The 19,130-nt window shown below is 44.9% G+C and overlaps 1 protein-coding gene across 2 annotated transcripts; it reads right to left on the bottom strand.

The window, feature by feature from the left end:
* Positions 1–494: 494 nt before the first annotated feature.
* ddx46 (DEAD-box helicase 46) lies at positions 495–19,034 on the bottom strand. 2 transcript variants are annotated; one of them, XM_039674640.2, is made up of 23 exons: positions 18,896–19,034; positions 17,233–17,412; positions 17,081–17,161; positions 16,738–16,819; positions 16,494–16,662; positions 15,176–15,375; positions 14,785–14,898; positions 13,748–13,913; positions 12,661–12,781; positions 12,322–12,497; positions 11,995–12,116; positions 11,838–11,916; positions 10,746–10,828; positions 9,242–9,406; positions 8,476–8,638; positions 5,148–5,341; positions 4,931–5,068; positions 4,622–4,771; positions 4,330–4,548; positions 3,506–3,724; positions 2,980–3,124; positions 2,831–2,904; positions 495–693 (listed from the first exon to the last, which is right to left on the bottom strand). In XM_039674640.2, the coding sequence occupies exons 1-23, from the start codon at positions 18,910–18,912 to the stop codon at positions 646–648; spliced, it is 3,105 nt and encodes a 1,034-aa protein (XP_039530574.2). In that variant the 5' UTR covers positions 18,913–19,034; the 3' UTR covers positions 495–645. The 2 variants fall into 2 exon arrangements, with proteins under 2 accessions (XP_039530574.2, XP_039530575.2); XM_039674641.2 differs by having other exon boundaries at positions 14,785–14,895.
* Positions 19,035–19,130: the final 96 nt, after the last annotated feature.

Raw genomic sequence — 19,130 nt, 5'->3', positions numbered from 1 at the left:
GTGTCAGTCCTTCAACAACCAATCAAACCGTGCACATCATTAGTGTGTTAATAATGTTGAATCAGGATCAGTTCCTCCTGCAGCATGTCTTCTCTTCTGATGACGAGGGCGGGGCTTTACCTGTCACTCACAGGAGATCAGCCAATAGCAAACCACTAACATCCTGATAAGTGACATGGTACATGAATTTGCTAACTTAGAAGTATCATGATAATCCCATCTATCATTACGGTCTGATAATTATTTTCTACTATGTTCTTTTGGAGATTATACACATGATGCAATCATGAATTCAGGCTAACTAGCTAATTTCTCTGAAACGGTTCATTTTTATGGATTTCTTACTCGCCTAACGCTCAGTTATTATTGTGAGAGATGCATGAGGTGAACCACAGAACCGTGATCCTTAAACATCTAAACGATAACTCTCTTTCTGCAAATGACCAATGGAAAAGTGAAGTCCTGATAGAACAAACGGAGATGGAACAAGGAAATACACAAGAAAAAAAAAAACATTTTATTTCCAAATTAAGTTCACAATTACATGGGAGTTTTCTAAAATATTCAACATGAGTGAGGCAAACAACAGGTACAAACTTCCAGAGATCCAAACCTGGCGTTCGGCCGGCTGCCCAGCGCAGCGCTCTACAGGACCTTGTACCGGCCCTTGCTGGTCGGCTGGTAGGAGTTTTGCTGAAACACACACACACACACACACACACAGTGAGGTGTAAGATTGATCATGAGCATGAGAGCAGATGTGGTGTGTGTTCAGGCAGAGATGTTATATGCTGGGATGTAACGGTGTGTGACTGCTGTAACTGAGACCCGTGTGTGTGTACTTGTGCGTGTTTGTGTGATAACTCCGATTGTATAAATATTAGCACAGGTGTGTGTATGTTTATTATTTCACACCCATTTCCTTTAATAACTCTATATTCCACTCGTAACACACAACAGTTCCTCTCAGGCCCTTAAACACACAAATATCCACATTAAACGGCCAGTTTTAATCCCAGGGGCGTTTCACTGTAAAATCAGGCACTCTTTGTTCATCGGCGTTCATATCATTCAGACTCACACACACATACTGTATATCCCACACTCACACACACATACTGTATATACAGTGGTTAAAGTGGGATTTGTCAGGTGGGGGAACCCTTAAATTTTGTGCAACAGAGAAAAATGACTCACCGCGGGACAACATATTGAGTATCGTGGTGTAGCAATACTCTTTGGGTGTCGCTGTGACACCAGTCGCCTGTCACTTATTTACTTGATATTTTAATGGTTTTATTTTGGCCCATCTACACTGATTTAAGGACAATACTATGTTAAAATTGCTTAACACTGGGACAAAAAGTGGGGTTCGGGGCCTCCCCCGAGAAAATTTAGATTTCTCTGACCAAATTATGTGCAATTTAAGACTTTAAGGCCAAAAAAGAGGATAATAAATAGCTTTAAAACCATGTCAGTGGGCATTGGATTATTTTGTCAATATCCTGATCTCTTCTCATCTACATCTTTCTTTTTCTCAGTCTCCTTATCCTGCCCTATTTCCCCCCCTCCTAAACTCCTAAACCCCTGAACTCTGACTGATAGTGTTTCATTTTCGTCTGTGTCAGTGAAGTAAATAGGCTTAACTGATAATTATATGTTTTATGAATCATTATCTTAAACGAGTTAATTTACTCAAGGTTACCAGGTCAGTATTGCCACCTTCTACAAGCTTTGGAATTTAAGAAGTAATTTTAAATAATATAAATTATTTGGTGTAATTGGCAGACGTTCCCTCATCATGCGCTGTGCAAACGCGTCAAAGCTTTCTCAGGTATAAATATGCAGCATTAAATGCACACAGGTGATTTTTGAATATTACTGAATTAATATTTATGTCGATATACAATGGTTTGTTAAAACTAATCCTGCTATTGATCTCTCTGTAAGACTCTAGAACAGCGGCTATAGCGAAAACAAATGTCAGGTTAAATATTTCGGACCTGAAACTAACCTTACCGCGCTCAACCTCCGCGAGTGCATTTCAAGCATGTGTAAAGCCTTGTGTGTGTATACTCGACGCGTCCGCACGAGCGCGGGGCTCCACGCACACAAACGGACAAGGTGTTTATAGTTTATATAGTTTATACTTTATGCGTTTATACTTTATACTTTGTGTTTATCGCTCGTGTTCAGCGGGGAGGAAGGGAAGTTGGTCCATATCAGGAGAAGCAAGATTCGTTGAGATTAATTAATCTATTTATTTATTAATTTATCTGAGGTGCCGGAGCGCAGTTCTGGACCGTTGCGGCCCACTTTAACCCCTGTGTATATCCCACACGCACACACACACATACTGTACATCCCAATCCCAGCACTGTGCACACACACACACACACACACACACACACACACACACACACACACACCACTCATTTACTGAGAGATGAGCCTCACTTTTGGAGAACAGCCTGTTTAGATTTATGGCTTTCTCGCAGTTTTAGAGTTAAACATGTTTCATAAAATATACATCATTTTCATGAACCTATTTACATTTTTTCTTTTACTTTTTAAATATTTATTTTAGCATTAATGTGCCAAGAGTGTTCATTAAACCGAGACCAAACTTCAGTCTGTGCTCCTTTATCACCGTGTGTGTCCTCTGTGGACCCGTGTGTGTAACTCCTGCGTGTGTGTAACTGGTGTGTAGCTCATATGTAACCCATGTGTGTAACTCGTGTGTAACCCATGTGTGTAACTGGTGTGTAACCTGTGTGTAGCCGGTGTGTGTCTGATGCAGGAGTGTGTAGTGCAGCATGTGGGGATGTACCAGGCGTATGAGCTCCTCCTTGATGAGGCGTGTGATCTCGGCTTTGGCCTTCTGCACGGCCAGCTCGTTCGCACCTGTAAACACACACACACACAGGTTTAGTCACGCGGCAGCAGAACGCTCAGGTGTGTGTGTGAAGCGGCACGTACTCTCGATGGCCAGGTAGATCTTGCGCTCGCCCTCTTTGGGCTCTTTGCCCGGGGGGAAGTACGTCCCTCGTATGGTGATGGCGGCCTCCGAGTACTCTCCGATTCGCTGGAGCGCTTCCTTCGACGTGACCTTCCAGCGGGCCGTCTGTGGACACACATCAGTGTTTAACACACACACACACACACAGAGCAGCTCAGAGATCCACTGGTGGACGATCACACGTTGATCTGATTGGTTATAAGGTTGTTTGAAACATCAGCGATTTCAAGTCAAGTATATTAATATAATACGTCTTATAATGCGTCTCAGTGGAAAAACATCCACGTTTGGTAGAGCTGATCAAGGGGATTACTGATTGGTTCATTCATTTGAATATCCTTAACTGAGCAAGCCAAAGGCAACAGTGGCAAGGTACCGAAAAACTCCATCAGGCGACCCAATGGGGTCCTAAACTCCATGTCCTGCGTGTGTGTGTGTCCTGCAGGTGTGTGTGTGTGTGTGTGTGTGTGTCCTGCAGTGCGTCACCTGAGGGAAGTCGTTGATCTCCAGCTCCTCCTCGTATCTCTTGACGGTCTCGCTGTTGTCGTTGGCCTGCCGCTCCTCCTCCAGCTTCTCCACCGGCGTGTAGTTCAGCTTAGCGTTGATCTTCTCCGCCTGCTGCTCTGCGATGGTCTTAGCGGAGACCGAGGGCGCGATCATCGTCCCGCCGCGCAGGATAGCGTTCGTGGCCTGCTGCATCACGTCCTGAGGTCACACACACACACACACACACACAGCTCAGCGTCACGAACACAGCGGTTTATCTGAGGATATTCAGATATATCAAAAGGTAATACGAATATCTGAGGGAACGAAATATCCAACTAGCTAAGAGCTTAACTAGTAAATGACCAGATAACTTACATGACTAGTTCAAGCAGACAAAACATGGGAACCTGTAGCCGATATTAGATTACCCTGGTATAGTAATCTCTGTTAATCTCCAGTATAATTACATTGTTTGATATAATATGGTTTTATTTGATATTATGTAAATATTAACTTTTATTTTATATTGGTTTATGTATTATTATCATATGTTGCTTGTATTTATATTGCAAGTTAATATTGTGTCCAGTTTGGCCCTGTAAATAAAGGGGTATTATTTTTTTGACTAAGTGTGTGCGGTTTCGTTTTCTAAAGTACCGTTTCAAGAACCGTTTAAAAAACACAGAGTAGGTACTGCAGCGGATAAAACCCAACCGATACCCAACCCTAGTGTAACTAAATGACAAGCCATTTCCTTTACAGCAAACACACTTTGTGTAAGGGGATGTATTTTCTGCTGTGTGTGTGTGTGTGTGTGTCACCTGTGCCTCGGCGCCCAGGTTCTTCTGCACCTGTATCCTGAGCGCCAGCTTCTTGGCCATCTCCAGCTTCTGTATGTTTCCAGCAGAGGGAGCGCTGGGGCCCGAGGCCGAGCTGACCGAGCCGCTCACTCCCACAGCGGGGCCGCCGGAGGAGCCCGGGGCCGAGAAGTCCTTCACACGCTTCTTAGAGTTAAACATGCTCTCGATCTGCTCGTCGATCTGAGGACACACACACGGGGCTTCAGTCACTGAACACTGAGTGTGTGTGTGTGTGTGTGTGTGAGAGACTCACGTCGAGAGCCGCGTCGTCGTCGTCAGAGTCGTGAAGGCCGAGCGCAGCCTTCTGCAGCTTCTTCCTCTCGTTGGCCAGCGCGTGCTCCGTCTCGTCGAACTTGAAGCCCTTCCCGGAGAACCCACTGCTGCTCTTGATACTCTTGCCCTCCTGCGGGAACACACACACACACACACACACACACACGTGAACGACAAGAACGTAAGAGTAGGGACATTTGGGAAAATTATGGTGAATGTCTGGTGTTACTGTGTGTGTGTGTGTGTGTGTGTGTGTGTGTGTGTGTGTGTGTGTGTGTGTGTGTCTCACGGCCTTCTGCTGCTCCTTGAAGCCGGTCCACAGCTGCTCCAGCTCGGGGGGTACGGGTGTGGAGGACAGCTCCAGCGCTTTCAGGATATCCCCAGAGTAGCGCACCTGGTCTGCAGTGATGAAGGTGTACGCGTATCCCTGCAAACACACACACACACACACGTCAGACACACGCCTCTCTCTGGTCACACACTCCTGTGGTGACGCGTGCGCTCACCTTGTTGCCGGCTCTCCCGGTGCGTCCGGCGCGGTGCACGTAGTCCTCGTAGTGGTTGGGGCAGTTGTAGTTGACCACCAGGATGAGATGCTTGACGTCGAGGCCCCGCGCGGCGACAGACGTGGCCACCAGCAGACGGCACGCCCCGTTCTTGAAGTCGTTGATGATGCTGTCCCTGTCGTACTGGTCAATGCCTGGGTAACCACACACACTCGAGTCAGCTTCATCTATACAGCGCTTTCACAACACACACCGTTTCACAGCAGCTTTACAGTGACGACAGGAGATTACAGTAACGGAGAGTGTTTATAACAGGAGACTACAGTAACAGAGAGTGTTTATAACAGGAGACTACAGTAACGGAGAGTGTTTATAACAGGAGACTACAGTAACAGAGAGTGTTTATAACAGGAGATTACAGTAACAGAGAGTGTTTATAACAGGAGACTACAGTAACAGAGAGTGTTTATAACAGGAGATTACAGTAACGGAGAGTGTTTATAACAGGAGACTACAGTAACAGAGAGTGTTTATAACAGGAGACTACAGTAACAGAGAGTGTTTATAACAGGAGACTACAGTAACGGAGAGTGTTTATAACAGGAGACTACAGTAACAGAGAGTGTTTATAACAGGAGACTACAGTAACGGAGAGTGTTTATAACAGGAGACTACAGTAACGGAGAGTGTTTATAACAGGAGACTACAGTAACAGAGAGTGTTTATAACAGGAGACTACAGTAACGGAGAGTGTTTATAACAGGAGACTACAGTAACAGAGAGTGTTTATAACAGGAGACTACAGTAACGGAGAGTGTTTATAACAGGAGACTACAGTAACAGAGAGTGTTTATAACAGGAGACTACAGTAACGGAGAGTGTTTATAACAGGAGACTACAGTAACAGAGTGTGTTTATAACAGGAGACTACAGTAACGGAGAGTGTTTATAACAGGAGACTACAGTAACAGAGAGTGTTTATAACAGGAGACTACAGTAACAGAGAGTGTTTATAACAGGAGACTACAGTAACAGAGAGTGTTTATAACAGGAGACTACAGTAACGGAGAGTGTTTATAACAGGAGACTACAGTAACAGAGAGTGTTTATAACAGGAGACTACAGTAACAGAGAGTGTTTATAACAGGAGACTACAGTAACGGAGAGTGTTTATAACAGGAGACTACAGTAACAGAGTGTGTTTATAACAGGAGACTACAGTAACGGAGAGTGTTTATAACAGGAGACTACAGTAACAGAGAGTGTTTATAACAGGAGACTACAGTAACAGAGAGTGTTTATAACAGGAGACTACAGTAACAGAGAGTGTTTATAACAGGAGACTACAGTAACGGAGAGTGTTTATAACAGGAGACTACAGTAACGGAGAGTGTTTATAACAGGAGACTACAGTAACAGAGTGTGTTTATAACAGGAGACTACAGTAACGGAGAGTGTTTATAACAGGAGACTACAGTAACGGAGAGTGTTTATAACAGGAGACTACAGTAACAGAGAGTGTTTATAACAGGAGACTACAGTAACAGAGAGTGTTTATAACAGGAGACTACAGTAACAGAGTGTGTTTATAACAGGAGACTACAGTAACGGAGAGTGTTTATAACAGGAGACTACAGTAACAGAGTGTGTTTATAACAGGAGACTACAGTAACGGAGAGTGTTTATAACAGGAGACTACAGTAACAGAGAGTGTTTATAACAGGAGACTACAGTAACAGAGAGTGTTTATAACAGGAGACTACAGTAACAGAGAGTGTTTATAACAGGAGACTACAGTAACGGAGAGTGTTTATAACAGGAGACTACAGTAACGGAGAGTGTTTATAACAGGAGACTACAGTAACAGAGAGTGTTTATAACAGGAGACTACAGTAACGGAGAGTGTTTATAACAGGAGACTACAGTAACAGAGAGTGTTTATAACAGGAGACTACAGTAACAGAGAGTGTTTATAACAGGAGACTACAGTAACGGAGAGTGTTTATAACAGGAGACTACAGTAACAGAGAGTGTTTATAACAGGAGACTACAGTAACGGAGAGTGTTTATAACAGGAGACTACAGTAACGGAGAGTGTTTATAACAGGAGATTACAGTAACGGAGAGTGTTTATAACAGGAGACTACAGTAACAGAGAGTGTTTATAACAGGAGACTACAGTAACAGAGAGTGTTTATAACAGGAGACTACAGTAACAGAGAGTGTTTATAACAGGAGACTACAGTAACGGAGAGTGTTTATAACAGGAGACTACAGTAACAGAGTGTGTTTATAACAGGAGACTACAGTAACGGAGAGTGTTTATAACAGGAGACTACAGTAACAGAGAGTGTTTATAACAGGAGACTACAGTAACGGAGAGTGTTTATAACAGGAGACTACAGTAACAGAGTGTGTTTATAACAGGAGACTACAGTAACGGAGAGTGTTTATAACAGGAGACTACAGTAACAGAGAGTGTTTATAACAGGAGACTACAGTAACAGAGTGTGTTTATAACAGGAGACTACAGTAACAGAGAGTGTTTATAACAGGAGACTACAGTAACGGAGAGTGTTTATAACAGGAGACTACAGTAACAGAGAGTGTTTATAACAGGAGACTACAGTAACGGAGAGTGTTTATAACAGGAGACTACAGTAACGGAGAGTGTTTATAACAGGAGACTACAGTAACGGAGAGTGTTTATAACAGGAGACTACAGTAACAGAGAGTGTTTATAACAGGAGACTACAGTAACGGAGAGTGTTTATAACAGGAGACTACAGTAACGGAGAGTTTAGGCTTTATAGCAGATCTAGATTAAAGTTATTGTCCAGCTATAGTTAGTTTAGATTGATTCACTTCAGTTGCAGAGATCATTAGTTATTAAACGCTAACACAATGTCTGCTCACCCGCACAATCTTTATTTTAATTGCTTTTTAACATTATCTCAGTGCAAACTTCAAAAACACAGATCCGTGAATACGCTACAGCGTGCACATGCGCATCACGTGACCAGCCTATAGGGATGCCCGTTTGAACAGACACAGAGAAAGGAGGATTATAGGATGACGAGACAGTCTTTCATACGACACTTTATTCAACAGGAGAACAGCTCCTTCAGGCAGACGCGGTTCTTTCAGTTTCAGTTTTCAATCCGATAAGTGTAGACAGACGTCCTCAATCGAAGTTTGATTGGGCTCAAGCTCAGTCGGCTCGGTTAAGGCGTTTATATGAAGACTTTAGTACGATTGATCCGGCAATACGATGACTAAATAATTATCTGGCTGCATGTACGGGTAGATGTGAGTGATGACCTCTGACCTCCGTGCAGGGACATGCAGGGGTACGAGGCCTTCATCAGGTCCTTCAGGAGACCGTCGGCGTGCTCCTGCTTGTCCACGAAGATGATGACCGATCCCTTCTCCTGATAGTGACCCAGAATCTCCAGAAGCTTCAGGAACTTCTTCTCCTCCTCGATGACAATCTGTGAAACACACACACACACACACACACACACACACACACACACACACATGCTGAACACTGAGTGTAACATTGACAGTAACACACTAGTAACACACTAGTAAAACTGAGTAACACGCGAGTAACACTGAGTAACACACGAGTAACACTGAGTAACACACTAGTAAAACTGAGTAACTGAGTAACATAATAGTAACACTGAGTAACACATTAGTAACACACTAGTAACACTGAGTAACCTGCTAGTAACACACTAGTAACACTGATAATAATTCGACTAATAATCAACTCTTGTTTGTAGTTACTCTAGTGTAGTGTACGGTCTATTCTGTGCTTGTCATTCGTTCCTCATCTGTGCTGTATTTTTGGAGACGCATTATTCTGTTTCGCCTCAGTGTTGGCGCACTGGACTCGGGTTCGAGACCGACTCGGCTGGTAGGATTGGGGGCGGAGCAATGAAGAAGGGGTGTGTTGACAAGTGTGTGTTTGTTTGGGTTGATTTAATTTTCCAAAAACTCCTGATCCCACTTTTAATATCCGCATTTGCTTGAAGCATTCGAGTGCTCTTACCCATAACTCCAAGCTAGCGTAAGCCAGGACTCACCACGTGCTGCTCGACGTCGGAGCACACCACGCTCCTGCCGCCCACCTGCACCTCGATGGGCTTGGACAGGATCCTGCGCGCCAACGCCTCCATCGAGCGCGGGAACGTGGCGGAGAACATCACGGTCTGGCGGTCCGGCCTCACGTTATCCACGATCCGCATCACCTGAAACACCACAGATCCCAGATCAGGCTCTAGTGCGCACGCCTGAGACTGCAGACTCGTGCTCACAGAGCAAAGCACTCTGGGATTTAGGACACAGAGGCGAGTAGGGCTGGTATCTGCAGGGGAGACCCAAACGCATCCACTGAACACCGTACGAGCGTCTCAGACACACGTCACTAAAACACCAATCACTGCTGCAGCTTTCATAAATATATCAGTGAGGACCGCAGTTTTATCTTACATTTGATTCCCTTGTTCAATTCCCGTAGGATTTCTTAATTCTAGAGCAACCTGACAATTTGGATCTCTGTTCTATTGGGTTGCTTTTGTTCTTATTTTTTACTGACTTTACTTGTGTTCAATAGTTGCTTGACTTCAGGTATCATTCTGTGGCATCAAAACTGAGAATAGGAAAATTTCATTGGTATCTAAAATTTTGGTATCGTAAAAACCATATTTCCATAAAAAAGCTATACCAAGATATCCATGGTTACACATCGATCAGCAGAAGGTCCCGCAGTTTGACATGATGTGTTTAGCGCAGTGAGACCTACTCAGAGAGCAGTATAGAGCGAGCGCATAGACGACCCATTACAGCCAGTGTTTCTGAAAGGTGCTGGTAGACCTGATGATCTTAGCATTCAGAATCGGTCTGATAGATTGTCCTGATACTTCACTAAATGCCCAATTTCACATGCGGTTGGTGTATTTTTAAAATAAAAAATACTGTATTTGTATTAAAAAATGTTCTGCGTAGTATTTGGTATTTTACTTTGATCCATTTCAACTGAGGTAATTTTGTTTTTTATTTTAATAACATTTTCATGTATTTATGCCCATCTCTGTAGTAACAAGTGACAAAAATGACAAACAATTTAAACAACTGTACATTGCATAAAAAATATATGCATATAAGGGCTGTCACGATTCCTCGATTAAATTAACTTCATCATCCCTGACGATTTAAATCATCCTCAATTAACCAGAAAAACACTGCAAACAGACATGAATCCATAAACCGCATTATTAGACCATATTCTGAGGCAGCACAACATATAAAATATAGCTAATATAGCATAGTTGTGTATCCCTGAGGCTGCGGTCGATAAATGTGTGTGCTGCCGGTTCAGTGTATTAGCAGTGTTGTTCAGTAAACCACATGACTACCTGCTTTCCATACTTTGATCCAATTATTACTGTTTAAGTCATTTTAAAAGGCAATTGTTCACTTGGGTCTCTATTTATTACCACAAAACAAAATAAACGCTTCAATTACCAAAATTAGGTTAGTGACAGCTCTAACACACACACACACACACACACACACACACACACTGACCTGCGGCTCGAAGCCCATGTCGAACATGCGGTCGGCCTCGTCCATCACCACATACGTGGCTCTGCGCAGGTTCGTCACGCGACCTACAGCACAACACACATCAGCAGATCAACACAAGCAGCGCACGCTAACACTAGCAGGAGTACAGACACTACAGTCACAGCACCCCTGGTGGGCAGGAGCGGCGGCGGCGTACCGGATCAGGACACGCGACCTGTAAAACTCACAAGAGCCACATCATACATTAATGAGGAGCCGCACCTATGAAGAAGCATATTACAGGTTACCTCGCATGTGTGGAAGCCACACACACACACACACACACACACACACACACACACACACACACACACACACACACACACACACACAGCTCTGACTGCACTGCATTCTGGGGGTTTGGAGATCTGCCTACCTGTGGCCCTTCTCTATCAGTGTGAGGCTCGTTCAGCAGTACGCGTGTGTGACGCTAGTGTGAGGCTTTAGATCACACATGAAGAAGAAAGCCAAATATTATCTGTCAGGGATGCATGCTGGGTAATCCACTGATCTGCACAGGGTCAATACTGCCCTGAGACTTGAAGCCAAATTACAGGAGGTCCAAACGGCTTTCTAAAGATGGCAGCATGGCTTCAGTTTTACACAGATCGCTGGTTTATTGGTTTAGTGGGTAAATCTGATGACTTCAGCTATTATTGTAGCATGATCTGCCAACAGTGACCAGAAACGGGGAACGGCACTTACTGTGATTCCTCCCCAAGTTTGCATGCAAAAAAGTTATTAGGGATCAACGCTATATCGGGCACCATATCGGCATCAGCTCAGTAAGACAGTTTGGTCTGTATATTAGAGGCAGGGTCAGTTAGAGAGAGCAGCAGAAAACTGTCCACCAGAGAAACCGTTCCTGTCCTCGTCCCAAACGAGCGAGTCTACTTGGTCGGAAAGCGGCTATAGCTTTAACAGCGAGACTTCTGTCAGGCTCTATATAAAACTGTGGATTTACATTTATCAGCCATATATTGAACTGGGATTGAGCCCAGAACAAGCCCTTGAGCAGCACACACACACACACACAGGTCACATGACACTCACCGCTGTTGGCTCCGAGCATGTCGATCATCCGGCCGGGAGTGCAGACGATGATTTCTGCTCCTCGCTTCAGCTCTGCGATCTGAGGACACAGCGCTGAGTTAGAGTGTGTGTCGTGACCGGTGTGTGTGTGTGTGTGTGGTTTAGGGTGAACACACACCTGCTCGCTGATGCCCGTGCCGCCGTACACACACACCACACGCAGACCCAGAGACTTGGAGAACTTCTTGCACTCTTTGGTGATCTGGAGAGCCAGCTCTCGGGTGGGGGTCATGATGACCGCTGTGTGTGTGTGTGTGTGTGTGTGAGAGAGAGAGAGAGAGAGAGGTTTACGGTTAGGACAGGTTTAGAAACAGTACAGAGTAAGAGCATAAACGTGCATCAGATCAGATGATTGATTTAAAAGTGATGAGAAAACATTTATATGGCAGTATTTCACAGGATAACCCGAGGAGCACAGCTGTGTGTGTGTGTGTGTGTGTCGCACCGATAGGCCCCTCCCCCTCCCCCAGTGCCCGCTGGTCCAGGATGTGCCTGAACATGGGCAGGAGGAAGGCGATGGTCTTGCCGCTGCCGGTCTTGGCGATGCCGATGAGGTCTCGGCCCGACATGATGGCCGGGATGGCCTGCGCCTGGATCGGGGTCGGCTTCTCGTAGCTGTGCCTGGGGGTCACAAGAGGCAGGAGGTCACATGATGCTGTGGCTTTTCATCCCGCTCGTGTGTTACGTGGAACTCAGTCATTGTGTGTGTGTGTGTGTGTGTGTGTGTGTATGTGTGTGTGTGTGTGTGTGTGTGTGTGTGTGTGTGTGTGTGTGTGTGACTCACTTCTTCAGCGCGTTCATCACTTTCATGGAGATGCCACACTGCACCCAGGACTTGATGGGCTTCGGGCAGCCTTTGCCCTTCACGACGATGCCCTCCAGCTCCAGGCGGTACTCGTTCACCTCTGGGGAGGAAACGCATCATCAGCTCGCTGAGCATCATGGGTAACAGCACATCACAGTAGAACCGGCTCTGATGGATCTTGAACATTTGAGTCCTCGACATCATCATCATCATCATCATCATCATCATTATTATTATTATGTAGTGACATTGGCATCCAAGCGTTCCCTACGCTATCATCAGAGAAACCATCAATTCAGAAAGTGTTCTCCGCATCAAAAGGGTCATGACATGTTGGTGTGCCACGCGAGCCGGACGCCAGGCTAACACACCGCCCGCTAGTGTCTAGCGCTGGGATGTCCTGACCAGCTGCTTAAACTGGACCGACGCTCTTTCACTGTCTTCTGTTCGCTTTTGACGTGACGCTCACATTCAGTGGCGGCAAATGTCAGCCATTGAGAGACTGAAAACCAGTGGGCGGAGCCTATTAGTGCAGTGGGTGGAGCCTATCAGTGCAGTGGGTGGGGTCTATTAGTGTGGTGGGCGGAGCCTATTAGTGCAGCGGGTGGAGCCTATTAGTGCAGTGGGTGGGGTCTATTAGTGTGGTGGGCGGAGCCTATTAGTGCAGTGGGTGGAGCCTATCAGTGCAGTGGGTGGGGTCTATTAGTGTGGTGGGCGGAGCCTATTAGTGCAGCAGGTGGAGCCTATTAGTGCAGTGGGTGGGGTAAATTAGTGTGGTGGGCGGAGCCTATCAGTGCAGCGGGTGGAGCCTATGGTGTGCTCTATAACTATTGGCCGATGTCTTACACTGCACATGTATTTCCCCGTGTGATGTCACAGATCCCACAATGTCAAACGAGCCGTGTTAACGAGCCGGATTAAACAAACGCTCTGGGATAGGACAGCTATATCTCGTTTGTCAGATTTGCCTCCTCATGTCATGACCCCGTGACCCCCAGAAGGAGCCAGGAGCTGAAGAGTGATGTCAGGTCAGTGTGGTGTGTGTGTGTGTGTGTGTGGCGCTGACCTTCGGGGCTCATCCGGGCCAGCTCCGGCACTTCCACGTAGAAGTTCTTGCGGAAGGGTTCATACTCGATCTTCTGATGATCCACCGGCTCCAGAACCTTCCTCTGTTTCGTCTGGAAGCCCGTGAGGGCCGTCTGCAGGTCCACCACCTCTTCCTCTGACGAATACTAGAGAGAGAGAGAGAGAGAGAGAGACACAGAGAGAGAGATCACAGAGAGAGAGAGAGAGACACAGAGAGAGAGAGAGAGAGAGAGAGAGAGAGAGAGAGAGAGAGACGCATGAAATTGAGAACTGCTTTCTTTTTTTAGATGTAATTTTCTTATTTGCAACAACTATATCTGGTGTCTGATTAGTGTTTGGTTTGACTGTACATGTTATGAGTGTGTGAGAGAAATGAGGCATGTAGCGGTGTGTGTGTGTGTGTGTGTGTGTGTGAGAGATGACGTGCAGGTGGAGTGTCAGGTGTGTGTCAGGTAGGGTTGGGTACCGAAACTCGGTACCAATAGTGAACCGGTTCTGACGTAAACGGTAGTAACGAGACCGAATTAGAATTAACTTTTCGGTGCCTGATTTCGATGCCTGAGTCTCTGTGGCATGAGACACACACACGCAGTCTCTCTCGCTCTCCGACGTGCGCGCACTATACAGTTTATTGAAGCACTGTCTGATCTGTCTAACTTACATGACTAGTTCAAGCACACAAAACATGGGAACCTGTAGCCGATATTAGATTACCCTGCTAGTAATCTCTATTAATCTCCAGTATAATTACATTGTTTGATATAATATTGTTTTATTTGATATTATGTAAATATTAACTTTTATTTTATATTGGTTTATTGATTATCACCATATGTATTTATATTGTAAGTTAATATTGTGTCCAGTTTGGCCCTGTAAATAAAGGGGTATTATTTTTTGACAAAGTGTGTGCGGTTTCGTTTTCTAAAGTACCGTTTCAAGAACCGTTTAAAAAACACAGAGTAGGTACTGCAGCGGATAAACCGATACCCAACCCTAGTGTCAGGTGTGCTGTACCTCCATGGCGTCCTGGTCGTTCTCCATCAGCTCGCCCTTCTTCTTGGAGGTGTTCGGCATCTTCCTCGTCTTCATCACGGTCATCACTTTAGTCACGGACATGCCTCCTTTCTGCTGACACACACACAGAGCAGTGCCGTTACTCAGAGCTCACACACACACACACACACTCACGCACACACACACACACACACACACACACACACACACACACACACTCACGCAGAGCAGTGCCGTTACTCAGAGCTCACACACACACACACACTCACGCACAAACACACACAGAGCAGCGCCGTTACTCAGAGCTCACACACACACACACACACACACACAGGACCACGGGGCTCTACCCTGCGGAGCCACAGAAGGCAGTGTTGGCCACAGGAAGTACCTTGTCGTTCCCGCCCTTCATGGTGCCCATGTTGAACTTCTTGACCTCCTCCTTGACCTCCTCCATGTAGGCGTCGAGCGGGTCGAGCTCCTCTCCGGCCTCCTCCTCCGGCACCTCCTCCAGCTCCACCGCCGGCTCCTTCTCCTGCTCCTCGCTGTCCGGGTCGGGCTCCACCGGGGCGAGGGTCTCCTCCTCGTCATCTACACACACACACACACACACACACACACACACACACACACACACATAAACAACATTAAAAGCTGGATTTCCATCAGCGCAGGACTTTAGTGCTGCTCTCCGCCAGAGAATGTCTAATTAAAGAGAATTGCCACGGTCTGGTTACTTCCAGGTTGTGGACTGGCTGCAGTAACGCGTCTCTGTCCATGCGGGGGCGCTCGCGGTCGAGTGCAGAATGAATGGGAGTCAATGGGGTTTCACCCCCAGAAATCCACTTTTCTCAGAATGTAATTTTTTGTCAAGTAATTTGAAAGTTGCATTCAAAAGGGAGGGCTAAGATAATACACTCAGCTGAAAACTGCATTTTTAAGTTCACTTATCTGTTCTAAAAATCCGTTCAAAACTGTGATGACGTCACACAATAGCAGAATGCTAGCGTACTCCGGCCAACAACGGCCTAACCTGTAAGAAATCAAAAGGACATAAGTACTCGTTCATTCGACTTTTGGCCTATAATCTATATTGAACTTGCGGAATCAACAATAAAATCTATGTTGATTTAACGACAAGGTGAAAGAGACGCATTTAGCCGTTTAGCCCCATAGACTCCCATTCATTCTGCTCTCGCCCGTGATCACCTCCAGTGGAAATCTAATGGAACTGCAACCAGGATGATCCACAACGGGGCTAATAGGAAGTGCCAAGGCTCTCCGTTAGACGGACTCTGGCTCCGCCTCTGCTGCAGCCCCCGCCACACATCATTTAACGCGTTCAACACTGTTGAAAACTGCATTACCCATGATGCCACTGAGGAATCTTAACCAATCAGAGAACCACGTCGAGCAAATCACACACTCTCATAAAGCACAACCGATGACATCACTGAATCACTCTCCCTGCGCTCTCTAAACAGCGTGTGTGTGTGTGTGTGTTCATGTTTATATTACATTGTGCAGTCCTGAACATCAGCTGCATTGTGGGGTCCAGCCAGCGGTCCCCGTGAGGAAAACAGTGTATAAATCAGACTAAGTAATGTTTTTATGAAAATGTAAAAATGCAGAATGTTTCCTGTGAGGGGCAGGGTAACGGGATAGATTATACAGTTAGTGTGTGTGTGTGTGTGTGTGTGTGTACTGACCGTCATCATCCTCCAGGCTCCACTTCTTGCCCTGCTTCATCTCCTCCAGCTCCTTCTTGATCTCCCCGATGTTCTCCATGGCCTTCTTCCTCTGCTCCTCCCTCCACTTCTCCACACGCTCTTTCCTCTTCCTCATCTCCTCCTCCAGTGTGTTCTGGTCAAAGTCTTGCTGCGGAGAGAGTGTGTTAGAGCTCAGCGCTGCACACACACACACACACACACACACACACACACACACACTCACGTCCTCCAGTCTCTCCTCCTCCTTCTCCTCCTTCAGCTTCTTCTTGTCGGCGCTCGGCTCTCCGTTCTCCGGCTTCTCCTTGCTGGAACACACAGCACACTTCAGCTAGCGCTAGCGTTACACACGTCTCGGACGCTAATCACAGCGCTGCGCATTTACAAAACTAGGAGCGACACTGCCTGTATTAATACATACTTATAGAGGTCATGAAATAATGATAATTAACATTTATAATTACATGTTCTTCATAGTTCAATGACTTTCTAGGAACTCACATATTGCAACTTGGAGAACATGTGTGTGTGTGTGTGTGTGTGTGTGTGTGTGTGTGTGTGTGACTGACCTCCTCCCTCTGCTCCTGCTCTTGCTCCTGCTCCTCCTGCGCTCTCGGCTGGTGCGTCTCCTGTCCCGACTCCTGGAGCGCCTGTGAAGAGACGGGCCGTGAGCACATGACAGAGAGTGTGTGTGTGTGTGTGAGTGTGTGTGTGTCCTGACCTCAGCCTCTTGCGGTCTCGGGAGCGTGACCTCCTCCTCTCTCTGCTGCGAGTGCGCTCTCTCCTGCTGCGGGCCCGTGAGCCGGCCGGATCCTCCTTCTTCGAGCGCTTGGAGTCGGGCGAGCGGCTCTTGGACCGGCTGGCGGACCTCGCCCTCGAGCTGGAGCGCTTCCGGTAGTGCCTGACAGAGACGCGGGTGAGACACGGGTGAGATACGGGTGAGACGCGGGCGAGACACGGGTGAGATGCGGGTGAGACGCAGGCAAGACAGAGGAGAACTCCACAGGTTAATAACTCCACAGAGCTTCTGTATGCACTGTATCACGCATTTACTGTTCTTCAAAAGATCAATTAATGTACATTTGAATAAATCATTCAAACTTCTGCATAATTAAAAACTAAAATAATTATGTAATTATAAAGTTAGTAATAAAATTTTAGTATTATTATGTAAATTTCCTTGTGTGTAATTTGAGTTCTCATATAGAAATCAGCTGACGTTAACCTTCACTATTATAATGTACACAAACAGACTTCCGGCAGTTTACAGCAGAAACGCACCATTATTACTGTACCTCATATATACATATGAAGAGTTCAGATGCAAAAGCCTCTAAATGCCATTTGAAATTTTCTTCTTTATTGATGATTTTTATCAAATTCGTATATTTAAGTTCAGTAATTTCACTTAATTAACAATTAATAGGTAATTATCATTGCCATTTAAGTGAAATCACTGAACTTAAATATACAAGTTTGATAAAAATCATCATTAAAGAAGAAAATTTCAAGTGGCATTTAGAGGCTTTTGCATCTGAACTCTTCATATATACAGTATATTATATACACACATATACATGTATTCATACACAAATGAATCAATACTGAATACTGAATCACAACCTTGTGAATCGAAATCGAACCGAATCGTGAAATTGTGACATTATGGACAATGTCCAGATAAATCAAACATGGCAAATTCTACAAAAATAAATAAAACGTCTCATGTTTCATGGTGACTTTAAAGCATTTTAAAGAAACCACTCAAAAATTTGTTTATGTTCCAACTGAAAACGGTAGAACTTCAGATTTATTATACTGCCTCCACACATACACAACGTTAAAAAGACTGAAAAACAACTCTATTGAAATATTAATAAAATAATAATATATTAAAATAATTTATTACTAAATAATAACAACTATTATTAATTATAATTATTATTTACCACAGAGGTAAGCATATATCTGTAAATTAGACATAAAAGAAAAATACAGTTGTGTTTTATGGAAGTGGACTGCGTGGTGATGACGTAATGAATTAAACTATATTTAATTGCGAAGTAAACAACATAACGGCGCTATATACTATAGCAGATATATTCACACAGACACGCTAACCTCCTCTACTGCACTCGAGAAACCATTTATTGCAAACATTAGTGAGTAAGTTAGTTAGTTTGTGAGTTAGTTAACGTTAGTGAGTTAGTCGTGTAAGCAGCTCAAACGTAGAGTTCACGTCTTATGATTATAATAGTTTGATTCGCAGCGCAGCGGTATGAACAACACCTGCATTACAAACGCGTGTAAATCACACTGGAAATATTACTAAAACAGTTAAGCCTGAAAATGAAACGAAATTGAATAAACATAGAAAGATTTACCGTGACTCTCGTCCCATGGTGTCGCTTTAGTGAATCCAAACACACAAACACTTCCGGCTGCATGATGACCACTTCCGCTCTTTACTTTTATTAAAGGGACAGGTTCCAGTCGATCCAAAAACGATAACAAAACCATTCCCTTAATGGATTCATTTGAATTAGACAATTTTTACCGCAAATAAAAATACAAAATTAAACCAATAATAAAATATTTAAGTAAATAAAAACATTTATT

This window comes from Pimephales promelas, chromosome 19 (genome assembly GCF_988280905.1).
Source record: "Pimephales promelas chromosome 19, fPimPro1.hap1.1, whole genome shotgun sequence".
Classification (NCBI taxonomy): Eukaryota; Metazoa; Chordata; class Actinopteri; order Cypriniformes; family Leuciscidae; genus Pimephales; species Pimephales promelas.
The sequence above is the reverse complement of the archived record's forward strand: the minus strand, read 5'-3'. Positions and strand labels throughout refer to the sequence as shown.

Coding starts and splice junctions, on each gene's coding strand:
- ddx46 (XM_039674640.2), bottom strand. Junction 15,376..16,493: donor GAGCCTGGAGGATGATGACG/GTCAGTACACAC, acceptor GTGTGTGTGTAG/ATGACGAGGAGGAGACCCTC. Junction 3,725..4,329: donor ACCTGGGCGCCGAGGCACAG/GTGACACACACA, acceptor GTGTGACCTCAG/GACGTGATGCAGCAGGCCAC.